General features: G+C 35.9%; 1 protein-coding gene across 1 annotated transcript in view; it reads right to left on the bottom strand.

Moving 5' to 3' along the window:
• The window catches only part of Sptlc1 (serine palmitoyltransferase long chain base subunit 1), a gene marked incomplete at its 5' end in the record, with an annotated part of 71,757 nt that overhangs the window by 44,112 nt on the left and 15,615 nt on the right, over positions 1 to 12,030 (bottom strand). The window contains 2 exons of the mRNA XM_010607650.3: positions 3,055 to 3,127; positions 3,569 to 3,662. Of these exons, the coding sequence (XP_010605952.3) occupies positions 3,055 to 3,127; positions 3,569 to 3,662 (167 nt within the window). The remainder of the gene's footprint in view (positions 1 to 3,054; positions 3,128 to 3,568; positions 3,663 to 12,030) is intronic.

Genomic DNA, 12,030 nt, shown 5'->3' with positions numbered 1-12,030 from the left:
CACATACTGATTGCAATATTAATGGAACTTGGTGGGATATTTCCATACATGTAACATAATACAGTATTTAATTCTAGGCTTCTAGGAGGAAAACAATATATAGCCTAAAAAACTAGAGAATTTTAACTTAGTTGTTGACCATGTAACTTGTCACTACAAAATAGCAACAAGAGAAAATGCTTCAATAAAGAAATTTACTTTAGTCATAAATAATTAATGTTCATTAACTGAAAAGGTGAGAAAAGAGTTAAGAAGGAGTAGGCTTTGAAAAAAGAGCCTGAATGTGATACTTCAAGGAAAACAAGATAAAATTAAAAGCAAATTTCTTGGCTTAAGAGAATGAAATACTGTCCTTTCTCTTTCTTTTTATTTTCTCTTCTTTTTTTCTTTCTTTTTTTTTGTGGTACTGGGGATTAACTCCAGGACCATCACACTGTAGCTCAGGTAAATGTGCTTTACTGATAATTTAATTGTGGAGGGTGTTTTAGAGACTTAAAATGTAGACTGGGATGAACCCAATAAATTTCTCTGATTTAATCAAATGCTAAAATTTCACAGTAAGTTAATATTAACTATAATTATTCAAATGACTATTTTAGAATTTTAAAAAATCCTCTTGGTAAACAAAAATGTGCAAATGAGTAAGGGCTTGAATAACTTCAGAAGAAATGAAGCAAGTTTACCTGCAGGACAACACACTCAGAAAACAACACACATTACTTCTAGGCGCAATATCTCCTTACAAAACTGTCCCAAATTAACTTATAACCTTGCTCCATATGTCAAAGTCAGCTTGAATTTTCAATGACAATTTTAGAATAGAGACAAACCAGTGACCAACAAAGTATACAACTGGTTATTCACTACTCCTGGTGGCTCATTCAGATTTGAAAGATCATATCTAATTTAAATTTAAAACATTCATTTTTGGACTGGGGTGTAAATCAGTGACAATACATTTGCCTAGAATATGCAAGACTCTGGGTTTGATCCCCACAACACAAAAAAAAAAAAAAAAAAACTTCAAACTGAAGAGGGGGGAGAAGAGAGAGAGAAAACAAGAGAAACAAAAAATGTGCTCATATACCAGTTTTGTAAAAATAGGGGAAGTGCTTAACATATGTTGAAAGGAAGTACCTGCAAGAATTAACAAGGAACTACTGATAGTAGCTTGTTCTTTGTTTTTTTTGGTTTTTTTTGGTTTTTTTGGTGGGAAGTGGCAGGTAAGGTAGAGAGGATAGGTTGAGGGTTTAAAAGACTTCTCACATCTATTTTCACCTTCTGTTTTTTGTTTATATCCTGTTCTGAATTACTCCATCAATTAAATTGATTTAATAGCCATTAATCTTACTCCTTGACAGAGTTGTGACCTAGACTTGGCAAACATTTTTTTGGGAAAGACATATGCCCACAGATGCAGAAGCTATAAAGATATTGAGTCAAACAGGTGTTGAGAATCAAGCTAATGTGATTTTTCTGTTTTAAATCACATACCCGTATTTGAAAGCATTTAGCTCACTATTGTACAGGTTTCCCAAATGGAAAGTTGACTGAGTTATATAACATCATATATTTCATACTTAAAGAAAACTGGTCTTAAAGATTTGAAACACACTCTTCCCACAATTTGATTTGGCATTATGTCACCCATCTATCTTCCCAGCTAAATTTCTATGTCAGGGTCAAGGTCACACCTGCAAATAAAATCACTGCAAAGGGAGGCTTTCAAGAAAGCCAGTTTTTCATTCTAGTAAACAGTAATAGAAAGAAAGCCTTGTTAATCAGATGACTAACAGAAATCTCATAAAAATTGCCTTTTCTAATACTTTATCAAGGAAGTCATTCTCTTCCAATAAAAACCAAGCAAATTACAATGTTTACTTTAGAACAGAGGAAAGCGGGAGGCTCTATTCTAAGTTCAGTCCATTGATCTTTCCATCAAGACTGAAGCCAGAATGCTGAGTCTAATGAGGAAGACACTAACTTCTCTGGACTTTCCCTTCCTATTCTGAGTAGTTGAGATAATGGAACATGGAAAGATTTCTGACACTGCTTTCAGCTTTAAGATTCTTCGGCACTAACCTTCCTCATGTGTTTCTAATATGAAATAGTGTAACCACCAAACTAAGGAACAAAGATCCCTGACATAAAAACATGTTAAATGTTAAAAACAGAAAGATCTAGAAATAAAAATGAAAATAAGAGCTGGAAGATAGCTCCCTTGTTCTGCTTTCCTCCTACTTGGCAATTTTACAAGCCAGAACATTATTTCTAGCAATATAGACATTTGAACAATTATTTAATGATATTTCAGAAACAATTTATGCTTAATAAAAACAACCACCAGTCTTCTCTGCGTCAAGGAGTTCATGCTGCTTGTTATCACTATTTATCCAAATATTTAGCCTGTCCTAGGGCCAGCCACACACAAGTAAATCAGTAACCATTCATCTACATTCAGAAAGAAAAGAGTTACATAACTTCTCTCTTCTCCATAGCAAAACTGCTTTAGCCCTTCTCCCCAGCACATAGCTAGTCCTGAAGTTATGATTCTTTTTCAGCCCACTCTGTGGCTAGGCATGGCCTGACCTTAACGGGATAGAGGGTAGAAATAATGGGCAAGACCACTCCTGCATAAAAGATGCTGTTCCCCTGCACTTCCATCCCTCCACATTCTGACCTGGTGTTCACCACGCAAACAAAGATGGTGCTCTCAGACACTTGAGCAATGAGATAAGGAAGATCTGTGTTATTACACAACTTGAAGAGCATGGCCACCCATAGCTGGATGGTTAACCATACTGCTTGCACATATGGCAGTTTTCAGTCTTGGGGGCACACTGAAGAGCAGTCTATAGAGCATATCTGGAGGTACCTATAGCTCTCCATCCTACAAACCCAGACCAATGCATTTCCCATCACAGCTTCCAGACCCTAAAATAAAAGGTAAGAAATGGCACACATCACTGATTAAGGATATGTTTTTCAAGAAGTTTTAAAATTAAATTAAATCTTACCTCCTGAAAGTAGTAGTCTGAAAAGAGTACAACTTACCAAATGTGCCATAAAAGCCTCTAGGTCCACAGGTCCCCACACCATACTTCTTTAGAGATGCTAAAGCTGCTGCCTTTATTGAAGCAAAAAAATCATATTTTATTAATTTACTTGTAAAAGCAAAAAGAATCGTTATTCTTTAACCTATACTTCCTTGTTCTCTTTTGTTTCTCCCTTCCATGCTTTCCATTCTTTCTTACAACTGTGACAGTTCCAATAGGATACAAAAAAAACACAAATGTAAAGATTCAGGTACACAATTTAAAACATAGAAAAATCACATTAGCTTGATTTTTCAACACCTGTTTATCTCAGCATCTTTATAGTTTCTGCATCTGTGGACATATGTCTTTCCCAAAAAATGTTTGCGAAGTCCAGGTTACAGCTCTGTCAAAGAGTAATGGGAAACATTTAACAGAGCTCTCTCTGATAGTCCACATTTGTCTTTTACTTTATGTCTTGTTTCTGAAGTGAGTAATGTTATTTACTCACTTCAGCACTATGTCCTACTTACCTTCACCCGAGGATTATCCAGTAATCCAAGGAAATTAAAGGAGGCAAAGTTTATACATTCTTTCCCATTCACCACAATCTTGTGGCTTGGAGGGCTGGGGAAGAGACAAAGAGCAGTATGCTTCAATACACATTCGTTTCATGTGCTATCCTCCTACTTTATTTCCATTCCAATTCCTCTCTCTCTCTCTCTCTCTCTCTCTGTCTCTCTCAAATAAGAAGTCAGATGTTGTGGTACATGCTTGTAATCTCACCATATTCTGGGAAGCTAAGACAGGAGGATTACCAGTTCAAGTTCAACCTAGGCAACTCAGCAAGATCAATCTCAAAATTAAAAAAAAAGGGCTATGGACATAGTTCATTGGGAAAGCCCTGGGTTCAACACCAGTACCACTTAGTGTCCCCTCTTCCAAATAAAATTAAAGAATGATATATTAAAAACCAATGTCTTTCCATTAGTTCTAAATTGGTTACCACTGAATAAAGAGTAATGCTTAAATTAAAAAAAAAAATAAGCATTTCTTAAAAAAGGAAAAATGAGGGCCAGAGATTTAGCTCAGTGGGTCAGCTGCCTGCCTTGCAAGCACAAGGCCTTGGTACTAAAAAGAAAAGAAAAGAAAAAGAAATCCAACCTTCAATAAAAGAAAAAAGAAAAATGAGCTAGAATTTCAAAATAAACAAATGGCAAACCTTTCCTCTGATTTTAAAAAGTCCTTAAAGAGAAGTGGCTAAAAGAATAACATAAGATTGATTATAGTGAATGAAAAAGCAGTACGTAGCATAAATGACATAAAAAACCTGTTCACAGAAATAATGGCATACAGGGAAAAAGAATTTGACATACAGATATAAGTGACGCATATAGAAATCCAATTAGCCATAATAAAAGAAATCTTTTCAAAGGCATATAATAGACAAGACTCCAGAAATTCAATAAAAGAACAGAATATTAAAAGCTGTCAGAGAAAAGAAAGAAATCACCTATGAAAGAAAACCCATCAGAATCAGCAGACTGCTCAATACAAACCCTCAAGTGAAGGAAGACTTAGAGTGAAATATTTCAAACCCTAAAGGAAAACAACTTTCAACCCAGAATGATGTACATTGCAAAACTATCTTACAAAACTGATGGAGAAATAAGATATTTTCATGATAAAGAACACCAGAAAAAACTTATGATCACCAAATTGGTATTCCAAAGTGTTTGAAAGGATATTCTGGAAAGATAACAAGGATTACAACTCCATGAACTCAACAGAATGAACCCACCAGGCAAGGTAAGAAATTAAAAGAAGAGGAAAGAAGGGAGCCAACAACAGGAAAATAACATGATAGGGATAGGTCAATACATTATCAGTCATAACTATCAATGTTATTGGTCTCAATTCACCCATCAAAAGAAACAGACTGGCAGAATGGATCAAGAAGCAAGATCCAACAATATAATGCATACAAGAAACATATTTAATTCAAAAAGAAATTCACAGACTGAAAGTTAACAGAGAGAAAACAATACTCCATGAAACAGGAACCTGGAAAAAAAGCAGAGGTAGGTATTCTATTTGCAGACAGAGTGGATTTCAAGCCAAGACTGATAAAGAGACAAAAAAAGGTCAGTACATCCTTGAAAAGGGAACAATCCCACAGGAAGAGATAACAATCATAAATATATATATGCACAAAGTAGCTGTATACCCAACTGTATAAAATAATATACAAAATGTTAATGGACATGAAAAATCAAATAAGCACTAACTAACAGTTATAGTGGGGGGCCTCAATATCACACACAGATCAACTAAACAAAAAATAAACAATGAAATATTAGAACTGAACCAAATTTTTGAAGAAATGGACTCAGTAGATGTCTACAGTGTTTCACTTCACAACATCAGAATATACATTCCTCTCAACTGCATAGAGGTCATTCTCCAAAACAGACCACATACTAGCTCATAGAACATGTTTAAGTAAGTGCAAAGGAATGGAAATTATCCCATGTGTGTTATCAGACCATAGTGCAATGAAATTGGAAAGGGAAAGAAAGGAAAGACAACTATAAGTAAATTCACATAAGCAGGCTGACATACAAAAGGCAAGATGACTCAGTAAAGAGAAAATGATTTATAGAATTGTGAGACAGACAACATCTCCATTATGTTTATTGATAACTCTGGATGCTTACAGATTATCACCTGGCCTCTGATCACATCCTTCATCTATGAAGTCAAGGGAACCTATCTCTTAAGTTAATTGTCATTATAAAAGTGCAAAGGCCATAAAAGGTGCTCTCTAGACATTTTCTGTCTTCTTTCTTAGGCCTCTAAGGGCTTCCTTAAAATCCAGCGTAACCTACTGCCTTAACCAGTGCAATTTGGAATCTGTTACATTACTTACTTTCCCATTTCTCAGGACTTCTTTAAGTGTCCTAAATCCTAATTATGCCCCTCCCACAAAAAAATTAGAAAAACAAAACCATAGGTAGACAAGCCTGAACTTAAGATTGCTACCGTGAGAGTCAAGACCATTGTATAAAACTGTAACTCACATACAAAATAAACTACTATAGCCCCTGGAAAACCCTTCCTTCTTGTTCTGTCCTCTTAAAGAAAGAGTGTTGTGGTGAGGCTGGTATCAGTTTAATTGGTGTCTATCTTTTGAATTTTTTTGATGACTTTCAGAAGGTTATCTGTAGAATTCTATAGCTTGACTGTACGTAATTTATTCTTATTTATCCTGGTTGGGATTTATAATCAGATTCCTATCTTTGTGAATTCTGAGAACTTTTTAGCTGATAACTATTTACTGTCTTTTGATTTTTCCCCCCATGTATTTTTAACATTTTCTTTGTATCCTCCCTGTCCATTATGTGTTTTTTTTGTATTTTTACTTCTCTTTGTAGTTTCACTTCTCTTTCATCTTTTCACTCTGACTGAGCTTTTAATCTGGGCATTATATTTCAAGTTTTATTGACTCTGAGTTTTATTTCTGGAAGTTATGTCTGGTTAGTTTACATGTCTGTCATCTTACTCAAGAGTGCCATACCTTTCCTTGGGTTTATGCTTTTAAGCCTTCCTGTTTCTGTTGTCTATGTTCTGTATGCATCTGTTCTGCCTGATGACTCTTGTTCATGGAGAGATTGTGGTTTTGACTTGGAAGGTTTTGTTTTCCTTGAGTCTTCTGAATCCTTGATTATGGAGATGTTTTAGAATTACATGATTTGCTTCTGAGAGGCATCCTTAAGAGTTCTGGGCTACAGGATTCTTGCATCAGATGTCCGGTATGACTTATTCCTGGTAGCCTACAAGAGCCATAGGTGAGATACTCTTCTCATTATAAACTATTTCCTTCTCTGCTCTAAGTATTGGACAGAAGTAGCTTCCTTGCATCATGCCATGCTATACTCCTGGCAGCTCATGGGCTATGAATGCACTTACTCTAAGTAATTTATTTTGTATATGAGTTGCAGTTTTATACTATGGTCTTACCTTTCACAGTCTACCCACGGTTTTGTTTGATTTTGTATGTGTGTTTATGCATATAACAAGAGCTTTAAGCGACCAGACCTTGTCTCCTTTGTATCTTATTGGAGATGGGTGAGGGGCAGCTACCTTGGTTTCAACCACTTGGCCTCCTTTCTTGTCTTGGTAATTGATTTTTCCAAGTTTTAACTCTTTCTAGTTAGGATTAGCCAAAAAGCCCAATGAGGCCTTTCCCTGTTTACAGATATATTTTGGTTCTCTGACTGGTCTTCAATGCCCAACAGAGGAGTATAACCAAAGATATACAAAAGTGGTAACAATATAGGCTCAACATAGAAAGGGGCTCCAGTCACTGACTCCTGTTGGCAGTTTCCAGCTATACCTGTAGACAGGTCTAAGAGGCAGCTGGTTATAATTGCTAGTCCGATACCTTCACAGCAATGTCTAGACATGGCTCCTTTCCTAATCTGCCTTTTCATCCTAATGCTCATGATCTGGTCTTTTAATTTCTTGGTAAACTTTTTTTATTCTCGTCTAGAGGCTGCCAAATTCCAAGTGATCCCACAGAAAGAAACCCACAGTAAATGTGGCAAACTCCTTCTGCTGAGCCCCATGGGGCAATCCTCCCTGCTGAAGACTTCCATCTGTTGTCCCCTAACAATGACCCTACTAAACTCAAAGAAGCCAGATCAGTCAAAGAAGCTTGATCAGTCATCAGCTGTATCAGTCATTTCCCCCAGCAGCAGTTGGGTGGACATCTCAGAGGAAGGAAATGTAGGGGGAAGGGACTATAAAGAGGGAAAGGCCTCACTGGGCTTTCTTGCTAATCCTGACTAGAAAGAGTCACAGATTCACCGAAGGAAGCAATTAACAAAACTAGAGGGCAGGCAAACAGGAAGATCACAGAGAAAGCCAAGGTGCTTGAAACCAAGATAGTTGACCCTCACTTACTTCCAATAAGATTAAAAGGAAACAAGGGGCAGCCACTTAAAAGAAAGCCCTTATTTAGTATATAAAAACACACATGCCTACAGATCTATCAATCTATATGTATTTCCACTCTGGGGCCACCATTCCCTTACCTAATTTCTAAATCAACCTTGGATGTAAGGTATCTTCTAAGCAACCTATATATTCCAGAGATAAGGCCTGAAAGGGCAAGAGAAAATCAAATAAAGACACTTCAGAATGTGCATGCAGATGATGGTGTGGGGGTTGGTGTCTTAGGGTATGGAACAGCCAATTGGGTTATGGCAAGTTCTAGTTAGGGGAAAGGGCCCTAGAACCCAACCAATAAAAGCAGCCATGAACAAAGGGCCCACAGGTCCTCTATCTTTACAGAGCCTACTACCTTGGTTAATCAGTGTAGCTATCTTTTGCCTTTTCCAGTTTTCCAATAAGGTATCTTCCTATCTTTAAACTTTATATAATGATTTGGAGTTTATGATCCCAGTGAGCAGCTCAGACAGGGAGAGGAGCAGAGCTGATATTGCAGTTTGGTATACACACCCCTGACATGACAGTAAATAAAGATTTAAAAAACAATCCTAGGGGAGATAAAACAAGGAACTGAGGTAGGATGACTGAAATACATAGAAGGACTCTAGTATGTCTCTGTACTGGATATGAGAAATACCAATTTAAACTGAGGAAATACTTTATGTTAAATATAAGAAGACAGGAATGAAGAAAGTGTAATTGAGAAAAATTGAAGTTGGAAATAGAAGGCAAGGGACAAAAGAAAGAACAATAAAAGTATGATACTTAGAAAAGATGATGCCTGAAATAGTATCTTTAAGTCATCTGTTCCCTGGTTTTGTCCCTGATCCAACAGGGAGTAGCCACATAGGTGGGCTCTCAGCCCTTTGTGTCATGGGGCATCCTGTAATTATACTGCAAGGCAGGCTGAAGGGACCAAGGCATGCCAACACATCTATTCACTTGTCTCTACCAGGCCAAGTGCAACTATGTTTCAGTTGTTCTTACAACAAGGTGTGGCCAGTGCTTCCTTAACCAAAGCCGAACAAGTTTCTACTTTTTCTGTTTTCTACTCATCTGGCTGCCATCCTGTATTAAAAATGATTTCTGAATGGAAGTCATACAACAGGTTAGGAGCTTTGGTCATCTGTGATCATCTGTGGAGTTGCTCCTTTCCTCACTTACACATACAGAGGCACGGAAGTTTTGGTTACCTATTATATGCAGCTGAACCTAATACAAACTAGTTACAACTTCAGCCACAAGCAATTTCCATCTAGCTACCTTTAAGTATTCTGAAGAAATCATTTTTTTTTTAATTGAAGAGGTAAAATAATTTGACACAAATATAGGTACATATACCCAGGAGTGGGACCTCACAATATAGACTCTATATAACCACACAAACCTTGTAAAGACCACAATTAAGAGTGATACTATAAAGGAAAAGTATAGAAATGACAAATAGTAAATGAATATTTGAGACTTGGGTAAAGTTGTGAGGAATAAAATACACAGACAAGTATTCAAATAGAAGTGAAAATGACAGACTGTAAAGCAAGTTTTCAAAAAGTAAAGTAATACAGTGTTCAAGATGCTTGTGAAAAATGAGAAAACTACTACATGAGGTAAGAGGAAAACTCTATTTTAAAATAAGTTATTTGTAGAAGACTTAAAATGTATATGTACAGTTAAATTAGATAATTTTGGGACATTGCTTGTATATCCATTTAACTTTACATTTCAAGTTGGTTAAAAAACTTAAAAATTTATTGGGAAAATTGTGAGTCACTTAATATTTCAGCAGATATTAGCAATGTCTATTATGCAAATAAATAATCAAAATAAATGTAAAGAGGTTAAATTCAATTAAAAGATTAAGGCACTAGGTTTTTTTTGTTTTGTTTTGTTTTGTTTTGTTTTGAGCTAAGAAAAATTTATTGAAAGAAAGCTGAAACTGAAGGGGGACTACAAAGTGGGTTGCCCCAAAGACACTAAATTTTTAAACCCCAATATGTAAAAAAAAAAAACCAACTATTAATAAAGGCACAGTCAAGTTAAAATTGAAGAGAATGTTTCATTAATTATATACTAAAAATGGAAATTTATGCTGCTGCTTTCAGATTAACAGGTTTCAAGGTAAAAAGTATTACTGGAAATGAGGACAGGTCTTATATAATGACAAAATAAACCATTCAAAGAGGCAAACAAGTTGAGCTTAATTATACCTAGTAATATATTTTCAAATTAACATTTAAACAGAAGAGATGAAGCTACAATATAGCTGATCTCTATTATCTCTCTTTTTTTTTATTGTTGAGTTTATTGGTATAATCTAGGTATACAGTACAGTTACTTACATTCATTACTGGGATCCTGTACCTTTACATGACAGGTCTTGGTTCTCATTTTTTCTCCTTGTCCCTGCCCTCCCCTCCCCATTTACAAACACTTTATTTTCATTTTCTTCATCTCATATTTTTTCCTTTTCCCGTATTCCCTTTCCCCTACCCTTTATTGTCTCTTTTTCACTCATCTGTAAATCAGACAGAAAATGGCTACCATTATGAATTATGTGAACAGCAACCAATGCAATGACACATAAAGCAAACATGCAATATAATTTCTGTACCTACACTATACAATATGGGTGGAACATTGCAAAAGCTTACAATAAAGACACGAAGCAAAGGTTTTCTGATAATGTGGTGATAAATTTGAAATCACTGAGAAGAGGAAAGTTAAGACATCATGCTTTGGTAAGGTAAAAACAAAAATCAAGTTGAAATTGAGAAAGTATTTAGATCTCAAAATATAGATTAGACCTGGACTTAGAAGTGATTATACAGCCTTAAACATAGACACAAGAGTTCACTGTCCCACATCTGTAATTGTAAAAGTATGCAATGAATGAATTTGGTACTAAATCTGTCCTAAACTGATGTGAAACTAGTTACTGCTTTCACTTATCCCACTGACTGGAAATATGCATATGGGTTGCTTCCCATTCTTCATGAGAGTGGTCTGTAATAAGGACTACATAATTTATTACCTTTCAAAACAAAACAAACAAACAAACAAAAATTCTGAATTCTCACTCTTAAGTTTTTTGAAAAGAGATTGTGAATCAGTACTGGAAAAGATTTAAAGGATATAAACTGAGTATTCAACTAAGACAAAGAATAAAGTGAATGGAAAAGATGCACAAAAATACAGCATATTTATTGAAATAAAATAAACAATTTTAATAGATGCAAACTTGGGCCAGGGATGTAGCTCAGTGGCATGCACCTGCTTGGCAAGCACAAGGTACTCAGTTTAATTACTGGTACCAGAAAAAAAAAAAAAAAAAAAAAAAAAAAAAAAAAAGCAAAACCAACATTTTATAAAGTCCAATTATCTATTTATCTATTAAAATTCTTAGAAAACTACGACCACAGGGGAATGTCCTCACATCAGAAAGACTACATAAATCTAAAATTTATAGAGTGGACCTGAGGACAGGAGCTGCAAGAAGCCATCAGCATGGACACCTCCCCCACCTAGGCCTCCCTACCACCAGCTGACCAGCCTCCCTGCCACCAGTGGACGGGTGAGAGAGGATGTGAGCCATGTGGGTGCTTCCAGCAACCCAAACTACCCACTCAACCTCTGGCTTCTTGGCAATGCCTGTTCCTCATCTACACTGCAGAGGTACCCCTAGGTGGTCTTATGGCCACTGCCCTGAGCTAGAGCAGAAATGAATAATAGTAAGAGGGACTTAGTGCTTCTAAGTCCCTATCATGAAGGGTAAAGTTACTATATTGATCAGTTTATTCATTATAAACATATTTTGGGCAGTCTTGAATTTCGTTTTACTTCACACAGTTAAAAGTGATAGATTAATAACTACCATGAATTGTCATTTTTCTAAGCTGTGCTTGATTCTATTGTTGTTGCTGACTGTATCACTTGAGCTAGTTTTGTGATTGATCTAATCAGTTATCTTTTCTGGTATAATGAA

This window comes from Fukomys damarensis, unplaced genomic scaffold (genome assembly GCF_012274545.1).
Source record: "Fukomys damarensis isolate Sample0158 unplaced genomic scaffold, DMR_v1.0_HiC HiC_scaffold_27, whole genome shotgun sequence".
In the NCBI taxonomy this organism is placed as follows: domain Eukaryota; kingdom Metazoa; phylum Chordata; class Mammalia; order Rodentia; family Bathyergidae; genus Fukomys; species Fukomys damarensis.
This window is presented reverse-complemented; position numbering and strand designations above follow the sequence as displayed.